The sequence below is a fragment of the Colletotrichum aenigma genome, assembly GCF_013390185.1.
Source record: "Colletotrichum aenigma strain Cg56 chromosome Unknown KSG_Cg56_contig01, whole genome shotgun sequence".
Taxonomy (NCBI): Eukaryota; Fungi; Ascomycota; class Sordariomycetes; order Glomerellales; family Glomerellaceae; genus Colletotrichum; species Colletotrichum aenigma.
Window position 1 is genome coordinate 2682758 of NW_023500907.1, and position 12339 is coordinate 2695096.

A 12339-nucleotide genomic window follows, 5' to 3' on the forward strand; every position below is an offset into this window, starting at 1 on the left:
GCAGGGGTGGCACCACATGTACTGTCATCCCGGTCTGTCAGCGCATGCGCTGATGTGTCTACCGCAGTGTGGCTGCTTGGGCACTTGCAGGAGCGTCCCCCGAGACGGCCTAGCGTATGGATTGGAACCGTTTTCTCTCGCGTTGGTGTGGGGAAAACCAACGCATTTCCTCACTGTGGAGTTACTTTTGAGAACAATTTTTCTTGAAAAAAGGGGGTTCGTGGCCGTTTGCTGCTTTTGGGGGACTTGGAAACTAACTCGAGTCTCGAGACTCGCCATGTTGCATTTCGGGGTCGCGACTGAGCTGCGAGGGCAGCATCATTCTCTCCGAGCCCCAAGGGGAATCGATTGGTAACGGCAACGGGAGGCAAGGTAGCATTCCCAGGCTGTTGACGGCGGGAGGCTCCTGGTGGCCCCCATCCAGAGCAGCCAGTGCCAGCGTCCCATGTGCTGCGATGTGCAGTCTTCCAGCAGGCATCTGAGCAGCGTAGCGTTGCGTTGCACCCCTCGCTCCGTCTCCACCAGCTGCACCGCCATACCGCTGCAGCCCCTGGTCGGGGCCCGTCGAGTCCAGTCCATCTCTCTCCCGTCGCGCACTCTGCAGCTGCGCAGACTCCAGAGGCGGGTGCAGAGTGTTCCAGAGGTTCTAGAGGCAGTCCGTACAGCGTACGGCAAGCCTGGCGCTGGGCTGTCACATGGCGTACCAGGGACTGCCCGTACTTGGTTGCGTCTACAAACCAAGCCTTCCCTACTCAGCTGGTTGCAAGCAGTGGGAACCAGTTCCAGAATCCTGCACATGACGAAGGGATCGAGATCTTTTTCCCCCTTCGATCGCAGGACAGCAGACGGGGAAAGAGGGATGTCCATCCAGCCAGCAGGGCGCTGACGATTTACCAGCTGTCTGGCTGGCTAAGTGCCTGCGTGCCCTGCTTGCCTGCCTGCGGCATATGCGGTTCCTCCGCCACGGCTGCTGCCAGCCGGGAGTGCGCCGAGTGGGAGTGCATTGGACGCGAAGTCGGGCTGCTGGTACCCGTCACACCTGGATGCACATCGGATTGGACTAGGTTGGATGGATGGAGGGGTCTCGCACTCTCAGCGATGCATGCCGGGCATTGGCGAAGGAACGGAGCAACGTCGATGTAGCCGCACAGTAGGCGACGCTGAAGACGGGCACCCCTTCGCACAGTCACCTCCTCTCCAAGCTTCAGAAGCACGCGGTGGACTCCTGAACAGACAAAAGTCTGAAGTCTGAGGGTGTGAGAGTGAATTGGAACTGTGTTGAAATGGGAAGGAATGGAAGCAAGCGCGCAGGGTCCGGGTCTTGCTTCCCGTCGTCCCATCCCACTCTCCCAGTCCTCTCTCTCCCTTCCGCCCAAATCCAAACGGGAGAAGGAACGAAAGCAAAAAAGCAAAGGGAAACCGAGGAGGGGGAATAAGAAAAGAATTGCTCCATTTTTTATTTTTGTCTTTATTTTTTACTTCTCGTTCTCTATCTCCGGATGTAGCAATAGACAAAGTGTGCGCGCGCCGCTACCGCTGCACTGCTGCCCCCGGCAAGCCAGCAAACGACTGGCCGCCCGCCCGCCCGCTCACCCGCTTTCTTTCCTCAGAGTCTAACAGAGTGGTGGGCTAACACTAACACTAACCCTGACACTAACAGAGTTCCAACACATAACGAACGACAGACGAGATGGCCTCACGCCCTGGGATGCCGTCGCCGTCACAACTCAGTCAATCCTTCTTCCGATCGTCAGGGTCATCTTCAAGGTTTCCACTTGTCAAAAGAGACCAAACTGAAATGCCGTTCTGAGATCGTCGAGCATGGCCAACTTCGCCCGTTTCAAGACCCTCGCGACGCTCATCCTTTCATATTAAACCGTTCAGCTGGCGACCTGTCATCATAACGAGCATCCCGACAACCACCATCACCGCCGCCGTCAACAGGACCCCCATCTCTCGCTATCCCATCCCTCCCGCCAACGGCCAACGGCTGCAACTCCTGCAACATGCTCGCGCTGCGTCCAAGCGAAGTCACTCTCTTCCCCCCGCTCGTCAACTTTTCCCCAGAAACGCTCTCACAGGTCGTGGATTTTCAATACCCGACCCTCGCAAACCGAGACAACCTAATCAGCCTCCCACCGCTCCCTTACCTTACTTCCGACCAAACATCTCAACCGTGATACTGGATACCTGCCGCTTGCCGAAAAGTCCAAGCCGCCGACGTCACTGTGGTCCTAGTCGTCGCTAATCTGATTCGGCCCTGAGCCACACCGCCCTGCCTCAGGTCCAATCGCGGTTGACTCGACCGTCGCGGCCGCCAAGGGTATTCCCATTCCCAACCCGAGCCCGGGGAGATACCTGTTTAACAATCCCATCGGAACGAGGTCGATGCCAGTAACGACATCGGAATCTCCCTCACAATGCCGTCAACCACCCACAATCCCCTGAGCCAGACACACACACCTCCCATTTGTCTAAGCGGTCCAGTTCAGTCTGGAACTTCACCGACCATCCCATTACCGCAACGCGTTCCCGCACCTTGGCTGTCTGTCACTCACCCAGACTATCCATTCAGGAACTGGCTGAAAAAGAGGCGGGATAGCGCCTGGACCATATCGCTGAACCCCTATTTCGATGCGCCTTGCCACCATGCACGCCAGATTGACTTTCTTAGCAGCAACACACTGACCGAGAACTCCTACATCACCGCTTCCGACAGGAGCTAATGCAGACCAAATCCTCACGTCGCGGCTTGATGGGGGGGCTTCTTGGAAGCTGATACCGATATGCTGTTAGCCGTGGCTTATGGTCCGACGCTTCGTCTGCTTCAGCCTTCAGCCGACCGAATTGTCAACCAAGCCAAGCGGTATCCGCCATCTGTCAGTTCTCACCGTCACTAGACGAGTGGCCAGCGTTGCTGCTGGCGCTTGGTCTATCGGACGTCTTCCGTTCACGATGACTGGACGAAACCATGGGTCAATTAGCTTGTGTACAACCTGTGACCATGGGCTCAATCCGTACGAGTACCCCACGTACAATTTGAAGCAAGTCAAAGGAACACGGCAACAAACCTAGTTCCGAGCAGAGTTGAACATCATGCTACGGATCCAAGCACGTCTGGTCCGGTGAACGAGCACTGCCATCTTGCGTGGACTCCAATGTTGATCGACAGCATCGGGCTGCGCTAATAGCCTTCGCGCTACGGATTCTCAGATAAGCTGCTTCTGCTTCACGCAGCCATCTGTGACGACATCCCTCCTTAGAAGTCGGCTGTAACCACCAGGATCGAAGCCATCTCTACAAGCGATAGCTTATCAATACATTCATTTACCAGGTGCCTCCTAGGACGTTCGCCTCGAAGCGTCCTCCAGACCACATGGCAGGCCCCAAGAAGGAGACTTCCAACCTGGGCATTGTCTCCGCCGGACTTGAGCGGCTGGGAATTCGGGTTGCGGTTACACGATGCCGGGCCTTTGGGCTGAACAACGTATCAAATTCCAGCCTGCCACGGGAGACCCTGTAGCGGCGATTGACTCGTGTGGGCGCTTCGGCCAATACGCTCCCAACTCGTGAGTCGTGAAATCAAGGGTGCGATCACCTCCGCACTAGCCGTCCGCCAAGCCGCATCCCGTCGAGCAGCCTCAGCATTGTTCTCGACAAAAACTCTCCTGCAAAGCCGCCTCCAGCCACAAGTCTCTGACAGATGATCAAAAGAAAAAAAAGAATGGGTCGAACGCCATGCGAGACGGTGCTAGATAGTTTGGGAAGCGGTTACTCCGTGGACCACGAAACGGGACCATTTCTTTTGCTTCCTCTGCCCACTGCGCTAGGACTTGTACAGACTTTTTTTCTGGATCACGGATGCGTTCGTCTCCCCCCGCTCGTCTCGTCCAGTGAAAGGATGAAGACAATGGTCCCCTGGAATGAGATCGGGGGGCTCGGCTGGCTTGCCACTGCAACCCACGCCCACTTGGCCATGGATTACATGCCGGTCACCGCTTCGGCCTGCATCTTCTGTGTCGGTGACTGGTCACTTGCCAGGCCTCCCGTTGAGTCGGTGTTTACCGGTTGGAGAGAATATTAGGCCTGCCTCAACTACTCCGTAGCTGATTGGTCGCTTTTAACCTCTTGCTCGTTGCATTCACCATCTTTAGAGGGGCGCCGGGGTCTCATTGGTGCTAGGGAGCCGTTTGGCCAGCAACCGTTGGGAGACGTTGCTGTTTAGGAGGTTGTCTGGAGCAGAATGTCACGCTACCCAGCCTCTTTTCCCGCAGCTGTGGGCCATCGCCCGGCGAGACAACAGAATATCGAGGACCAACATGCGGTTCGAGCGCCTAACCCACATGTCGAGCAGAGCTGCTGCTGCTGCGCTGCTGCGGCGGTCGTCGTGAACCATCTTGGCAGGTTCTTTATTCACATTCAGTGGGTTTGGGGAGATACGGGCTGCCCGGCCGGAACCCATCGGACGTCGCTCGGAACTATTGTGGCTTCATCAGCTAGCAGGCCACTGCCCTAGAGAGTTGGCTCATCCGTCCCGTCAAAATCTAAGCGTCGAAATACTCATCGTCGGTCTGTGGATTTTCGAATTGCGTGTTAGCACACGTGGATTCTGAGGTTTCAGGACTCGGGGTGTGATGCAACGTTGGGATGCATTACATACTGCCTGATTTGGCAAAGATGGGGAGCTCTCCATCTTTGTCAAGTGACGCTGGCCAGCGGAACAAACTCCAAAGAGCTTCACCGTCGTGGTCCGAGTCAAGCTCTCGTCGATCGGAGCACGGCGGCGGTCGTTACTCGCCAATAGCAGAAGCCCAAACATCCTTTGCACTAGGAAAAAAAAAAAAAAAGGGGGTCCACGCTGAACGGGGCTGCTCTTAGTCCCGTCTGTTATTACGGACGCTCGTCCGTTTCTATGGTTCTCGAGTCTGAGACGACCTCATCTTCTTCCGAACCTCGGGCCCTGATCCAATGCAAAGCTTCAACGTGCTATATGCTTTCGCTCTATTACGACCCAGGAGCCCAAGCACGGGGGATCATCCCGGAAGTTGAACTCAATCCAGCTCCACACGCAAACCATCAGGCAACGTGTAGTTTCGCTACAAATCGCGCGCTATCGCATGCCATCACGATTGTCTACCCCGTATAACGTCATAGAACCGATAGCTCATGACACGGGAAGCTTCCAGCTGTACTCGGAGAAAATATATATCTGACATGCCAGAGCCTTTTATTTTTATTTTTTTGGCTTCAGGGCCCTGGCCAGGAATACCCGACTTCCCCAGGATTCCCGAGGCTTACAAACCGGCTTGGCACACATGCGTTTGCGCAGACGTGAGCTAGCCACCCCGTCACCGGCAGCCCCGCGAAGGACCAAGCCCAGAGGGAGGGGGTACGATCGCAATATGTCTTGAAAAGCCTCAGTCTGAAGTTTACAACAGGGTCGCGCAGCACTTTTGAGTTGGTGACGTGTTGCTCTTTCTTCACATGCGCACGGCGCATGGTTCGGTTGGCGTTGCACTGGCTGCACTTCGCGATACCCTCAACGCCAACGGCGGCACAACCTTGGCAACCTCAACATGCAGCACAAAGTTGCTTTCTGCCCTCCTCCTCTTCCTCGTTCGTTCTGTCTGAAGTCGGACCAGGCAGGGGTGTGTTGTGAGACTCGCAGTGCCGGCCGGTCCCGCGGCTCCCTTGGGCACCAACCCGCCGTTTGAAAGTCTACGTCGACGACCGTTTGACGGCCGTAAGGTGGAGTCGCTCCGGAACTTGGCTCCGCGAAGCTTCCTCGGCCGCATATCGAGAACCATCCCACAGCACCGCACCATTGAGTGCGTTCATGCGCTTGTGACAGTCTCGGGGTGTCGGGTTTCTCTTCGAGAAGGCTTTTTCGCCTTCGCTTGGAGCTTCGCGAGTACGACGCATCGGTGTGGTATGTGCCCCTTGCCGATCTAGTAGCCATCATTACCGTCCATGTGATGCACCATTTCACAAGCTACCGTGATATTGCTCTTGGTGCGTGTTTGTGTTATCAGAGCTCACCCTACCAGGGCGAGCAATCTTCATTGCGTACCATTGCACGGCAGTTGATGGAACATAGTTGTGTTTGTGTTTGCCCCATTGACTTGGGACGCGTGGTGGGCTGCCGCTTGCCCTCGTGCCTAGCGACGTACTACATGGTGAACCCGCAGGATTCAGTTCGTGACCTTGTCATCTACGGTCGACCATTGGTCTTGCTCAGCTAAGTGCAATACACCTGCAAGGAACCACCGCGTGCCAGCATGCCCGAGAACACCCAAGCACCTAGGCTGATCTCAAATGCAGCCACCGCAGCGCGTGTTGCGCATGAGTGTGGCTCTCGCCAGAATGTCACTATACTCATAATAAGATTCTATAACAGAGAAGCATTCTCATATCTCAGCCCAGTTCCAACTTCTCATCAGTGACGAAGAGTTACAATGTGGGGGAACATGCCAGCTGTTGAGATAGAGAACGTCGGTGTTAGTCTGCGGTTCTCAGGCGTTGTTCATCTGCACGGCGGGTGTCATTGAAGGAAGCTCGGATGCTTCAAAGGGTATTTGTATGAAGCATGGCATCGGGTTTAGTCCCATGGGGCCTATTTGTGATCTCGAAAAAAATAAATGACAAGCTTGCGGACAGAATGAGAAAGCCCCACTGCGTGTACTTGACTCTTGGGAAGATCGATGGCATGTCAACCTGAAGAGATACTGGGAACACGGCCAACAACAAGGTTCTCGGGAAGCGACTGCAGGAGGCCTCTTTATCAGAGCAACTCAAGCTAATGAGGTCAGTACACGCTCAATTCATGTGGCAATGAATGGAACATTCCTTCAAATACGACAGTTACATGAAACAGATCAAGGCGGTTGTGTGTGGAGAGATGGGGTCTCTGGTGTCTTGTGATATAGCACTGTAAGACTGGACATGTGTTATTCGGCATCAAACTTCACTGTTTCCGCGACCAGACATTTTTCCAACCATGCTGTAGGGATCTAACTACATGATCAACTGGCCAGCACTTATGACGTCTCATGTTCAGTTTGATTTCATAGTCGTGATGCCCGGAGAATATACGTGCTTTTGCGAATCGTGGCATCGCAATCTAACATGTCTATCGACTCTGTTTGGAGATTGACTTTTATATCCATGAAAAGATAGGGGTTCATTCGGAAGTATAAGATATGAGTTGGAATAAACCGTCTATGACTCTGACTCACCGATTCCGGTGTATTTCCTTTGCCGTCGGGAACCAGTTCGAGTTGGTTGCAATGAACGTCAGTCGACTTCACACTTTGCTAGGTCATATAACGCAGAATACATAGACTAGGCGAAGATAGTGTATATAATGATCTGTTCTATTATCATCGAGCCAAATGATGAATTCATCACCAGGTAACCTGCGTGAGCAGCCAGCCATGGGTGTTTGAGACGTACCCCTGAATCACTCGAGGACCGGGGATGCCAAGTTTGCATCAATCCACCTTAACCAGATTTTCCGAGTATAAATCCATCGCTCGGGGACCTCGAATGTTCAGGAGGTTTACCCCAATTCCGATTCTGCGACGCATGCTATACTACGCTGGACTTGCCTACTCAGATAAGCATGAGATGCTGGAGCTGGTTGAGCTGCTTGGGAAACAGTCCTCGTCCAACACGGTTTCTCTTGTTAGGACGACCCTAACCCGTCCTCTGCCTCGACGTTTGGTCAAAAAGCTAGATAGGACGTTTAACGTTTGCTCATTCACCATAATGGGCAAGCAGTCTTCTCAGAGACTGCGGGAAGATCTTTTTTCTGGGGCGCAACAGCTCTAAATCTCATTGAGAGACGAGCTTTCCGTGGATGGCCTGGCCTGGGGGCAGCTTTATTAAAACTCAAGCATCTCGACTGGACCAAGACTATCAAGATCTCCACCCTTTCCATCTCTATGCTTCCATCCACATGGGCTCCTGTACCGGAGGCGGCGTTGTCGCGAATATCCGGGGCTGCGCCCTCGTGACCATTGCTGTAGCTCACCGCTCGTCGTTCCATCACCTTTCCCGTCAAAGGATGATGCAATTAGTTGCCTATTTCCATCCTAGCCCGGGAAGAGGCATCGATCAGAGGTATCGTCGTGTCTGTTCTAGTTTCTCGTCTACAACCCGTCCAACATGATATAGCCGACAGCACGATCTCTCCACATGCTCATGGCAGAAAACATTTCCACCAAGACCAAACCAACGGCATGAAGTGGATTCCGTATCAACAGCTCTTACAACATGAATCTTACGGCTAGAGTGACCTTTCTTATTTTCAAGACCCCCTGAAGCATATCCCTCGCTTGGTATCCACACACGAGGGATAGCTAGATGTTGGCGAGAATCGGCCGTATTAAGTAAAGTAAAAACCAAGACCCCGTGGCGTCTTCCGCTTACTCGGAGCTCTTCATAAGGATCTAAAAACATTATAAGGCAGATGGCGATCAAGTTGACAAATGGTTTAGTCGTGTAGAGTCTTACGTTTCGATCTTATGGTTTGAGCTCTTATTCCACATCCATCATCATGTGGACGACAACACCTTACATCGAGAAACGATTACTTCGCATTATCATTTAATCATTGAAGGACGGCCGTATCGATGGTATTACATAAAACAACGCAGCATCAAGCACCCAAGTCCACCATCCTTCCAGTAACTCCCTAGGATACCGAAAATGTATGCCAATAACATCCTTCGACCACGTTCTCATGCTCAAGCCACGCTCTCGGTTTGCTTAGTACCGTTGCTCGAGATGCTAGCATTGTCGGTGCCGTGTGATTTCTCCCCAGGCACTGAGCTGGCAACGATCCTAGCGTCCTCGTCATGAATCTTAGTCTGAGCATCAGAAAAGGTGTCGGTCTGAGGGGTGAAGTCTTGGTCTGGTGACCAGTCTCGGAGGTCGTCCTCTGCATCGTTCAGAATCTGCCGCGCTTGCTGACCGTGGTTATACGTGGGATGCATATCGCCGGGTACGACAGGGGTATCATCAAGTAGCTGTAGGAGACGTCGACCATGCTTGGCAAGGATAATCTGCTTTGCCGCGCGCTCAATGGTGGCGGTAAACTCGGCCTCATACGCCTCCTTCAGTTTCTGACGGGTCTGGGGGTTGTTAGTACAAGTTGAGAGACATCGCCGAGCTTCAAACTTACGATATTCTTCAGCTGAGCTTCAGCGACCAAGTTCTCCGCCTCGGCTCTAACGAGCTCCTGCTCAAGCACAACAAGCCTGGCACTTTGGGGCTCCTTCATCTTCAGCTTCGCAATGTCGTCGGCAATCTTGTCCTTGCCGTCACGGCTCGGCTGGACACTCTTTTCGGTGTTGCGGATGGCTTTCAGTACGCCCCGGGAGTCGTCGAGGGAGTGCGCATACTGGTCCTCCTGCTCGCCAAGCTCGCTGAGGATGACGCCGACCTTGTCAGAGATGTCAGAGATGGCCTCATCGTTGGTCTGTTCGCCCCATTCGGAGAGCTGAGTGGCGATGGAGACGCGTTCGCGGCCGGCGGTCTCGTGAGCGGTGATGAGGTTGTTCTCGCTCTTGATGAGGCGGTAGAGCTTTCGTGAGAGCTCGGGCTGGACGTTACCGCGCAGGGAGTTGAAGGAGAAGCCAGTTCGCTTAGAGGTGTTTTGGGAGCCGTTGCGGCGGTGGCCGGAACGGATGGAGAGAGAGCGGTTCCTACTGCGGCGTTAGCATGATAGCAGAAGAAAGTTGAGAGTGGAAGTCGGCACGGAGAGGACGTGATAGCCGTCACTCCGCAAGGGAGTTCAGACTCCTCGCTGCGGGAGGAGAAGAAACGACGCATCGTGGTCACACTGATTTTGGTGGCTTGTTGGGAGACAACATCGCTTACATGATGGCAGCTGAATAGGAACGATTGGGTGATAACCCGGAGCGTCCTACTGTTCTTTCACGCAGCACCTACGGCCAAAGCCACGATCGGTTTTAGATATTTGGAAAGATGGAACCTTGTCCTTGCAGTTGGGATGCGCGTCTATGACTGGGGAAGGAAGGCTCTTCGATGGGATGGCAGCTTCGGATACTGAGAGCCAAGACTCGTGTGGACCTTTCTGATCGGAAGTATGCAGCAAGAATAATGCGCCGTTAAGGAAGGGAAGTTGCAGTGTAGGATACGACAGCCGCGATGCAACAAGGGTATCAGGGAGACTTTAAGAAGGGGAACAGGGTCCTCGGCGATTGACTCGGCAGGGAAGGGCACCGAGTGAGACAGTCATGTCATAATCTTGCAGCAGGCAGGTGGCCTGCCTCACCAAAGGAGGGGAACCGGAGAGCAGGTAGCTCTAGCTCTAGCTTAAGCTTTAGCCATATTGGGATCAAGAGGGCCACGAAGGCATCCAGCGCACATCCACCAACTGTGCTGTCAAGCTGTCTAGGAGTAGCTAAGAGGAGCCTTGGAGGAATGGGATCAGGCTGGCCGACGCAGCCAGCTCGATAGTTGCCAATTTTAACGAAAGCCGAGCCGCGCCAGCCCGTCGCATGCACCTTCTGCACTTTTTCCTCGGCGTAGTGTTCTCCAGAGGTGCAGCGATGATGATGATGATGGTGATGACAAAGGGTTAGGAAGGTCGCGCTATGATGTCATGGCGGTGACGGGGGACCCAGGCGACACCTCGGGAAAAAAGGGTCTTTCCCTGCCCCTCCCAGTCCCCTCATCACCATCCTCCTCCACTTCTCCAATTCTGGCCCGTCGAGCCGGAGTGATCACTCCACGATCACGGCTCCCGGCTGACAACCGCCCGCAGATGCTCCCACTCTACTGTGTTGTGCGTCCCGATTGCTGGGGCCTGTCAGATGCAGCGTTCCGGCTTGGGAGCCGCCTGAATGTGCTCGTCCCTGGCCTACGATCATTTTGCGGTTTCTCCCACACGGATGCCATCACAGATCAGTTTGGATTGCGCATTTTGTCGCGGTTTGAGCACTCATGCGTTATTATTCAAGAGTCTAGAAATTGAACTGCCGAAAGGCTAAGACCATAACCGTGATTCATACAACATAGATATTTCGTGACATTCATGCCGACCCAAGTATCGCAAAAAAAAAAAAAGAAGACACGCCATGAATCCTACATTACAAACTCCGTGCCCCCAGTCGAGATGATGTTGCCCAGCTTTCAGACGACTTGTGAAATCCGTCGAGTCTTTTGTCGAGTCGCCAGCTCGGCAAATCAAATACCCAACACCAGTGTCTTCCCAAGTAGACCGACGCCATCGCTGCCTGTACTGCGCTGCGCTGCGTTGTCGCTCATGCTGGCTTAGACAGCGTAATAAACTTTTTTCGTCCCGTCTCTTCTCATTTCGAAACGATCATGCCGCTCCGTTGCAGCTCGTCTAATCCCCCGCCCAAAACAAGGTTCGTCCATCCGCATTCCCGCGGAGCTACTCTTTTCCAGGGCTGAAGCTGAATTTAATCTCGGCGGTAGGTGCGGCTCGTTCGCTCGTAGACCACAGGCTCAACGTAGCTGACTCGCGGGCTGTTGGCGACATACGAACGCCTCACGCTCGTGTAGCTTGCGCGGGGCGAGTGGTGGTGGTGATGGCCATGGTGGTGTCCATGGTGATGATGGCCGTGGTGGTGGTGGTGGTATCTCGTGGGGATGACCTCCTCGTGGTAGTAGTGCTTGCGGCCGCCGGTTCCAAAGCACATCTTGATGTCGACTGTAAAGATGGCGAAGTTGGTTAAGTTGTGATGCGTTGTTTGTGTGACTTGCTCGATGTTCAGTTCTCTGAACTAGGAAGAGCGTGGGTAGGTTGGTATTAGTTATGCTGGCCACTCCAATATAGGTAGAGCCGGGTAAGTGGTAAGTGGTAGACGATAGATGCGGGTAGAAGATTCAACGAATGTTCTTCTGCGTAAGTGTCAGGCTATACGATGCACCAGGCTGGAACGGGGTGTGGGCGACGGGCCGCCTTTTATGATTTCCCTACTCATCCCCCCTCCACAGATCTGGCCTGGACACATATCTCCCGTCTCCCGTTCAAGTGTGCCTTAACAAGTGCGTGCTGGTTAGTCAACGATGTCAGGGGACTCAGGGCCAAGGCGAAGCAAGTCAGTCATCCATCCCACTCTAGCATGGATGGATGGCCCCCCCTCCCTCTCGCATTCAGACGGGCCCGGGAAACAAAGTGAAAAGGACGGCCCTCACCGAAAACCCTGCGTGCTGCGAACAAGGAACCAACTTGGTTGGCTGGCCTTGCCGTCTAACCTTACGTATTATGCAGTTGTGGTAAGTGGCTCAGCGCATCTCTGCTGCTCTTTGCTTCCAGGTTCTTGGGCGCAGCTGCCCTGGTTC

The 12339-nt window shown here is 54.0% G+C and overlaps 1 protein-coding gene across 1 annotated transcript; it reads right to left on the minus strand.

Annotated features, from left to right (window-relative positions):
* Window positions 1–8747: 8747 nt before the first annotated feature.
* Window positions 8748–9834, minus strand: LSP1 (Sphingolipid long chain base-responsive protein LSP1; the record flags this gene model as incomplete). The annotated part of the gene is made up of 3 exons (XM_037315981.1): window positions 8748–9134; window positions 9185–9707; window positions 9761–9834. The coding sequence occupies 3 exons, from the start codon at window positions 9832–9834 to the stop codon at window positions 8748–8750; spliced, it is 984 nt and encodes a 327-aa protein (XP_037185475.1).
* Between the last annotated feature and the right edge of the window lie 2505 nt (window positions 9835–12339).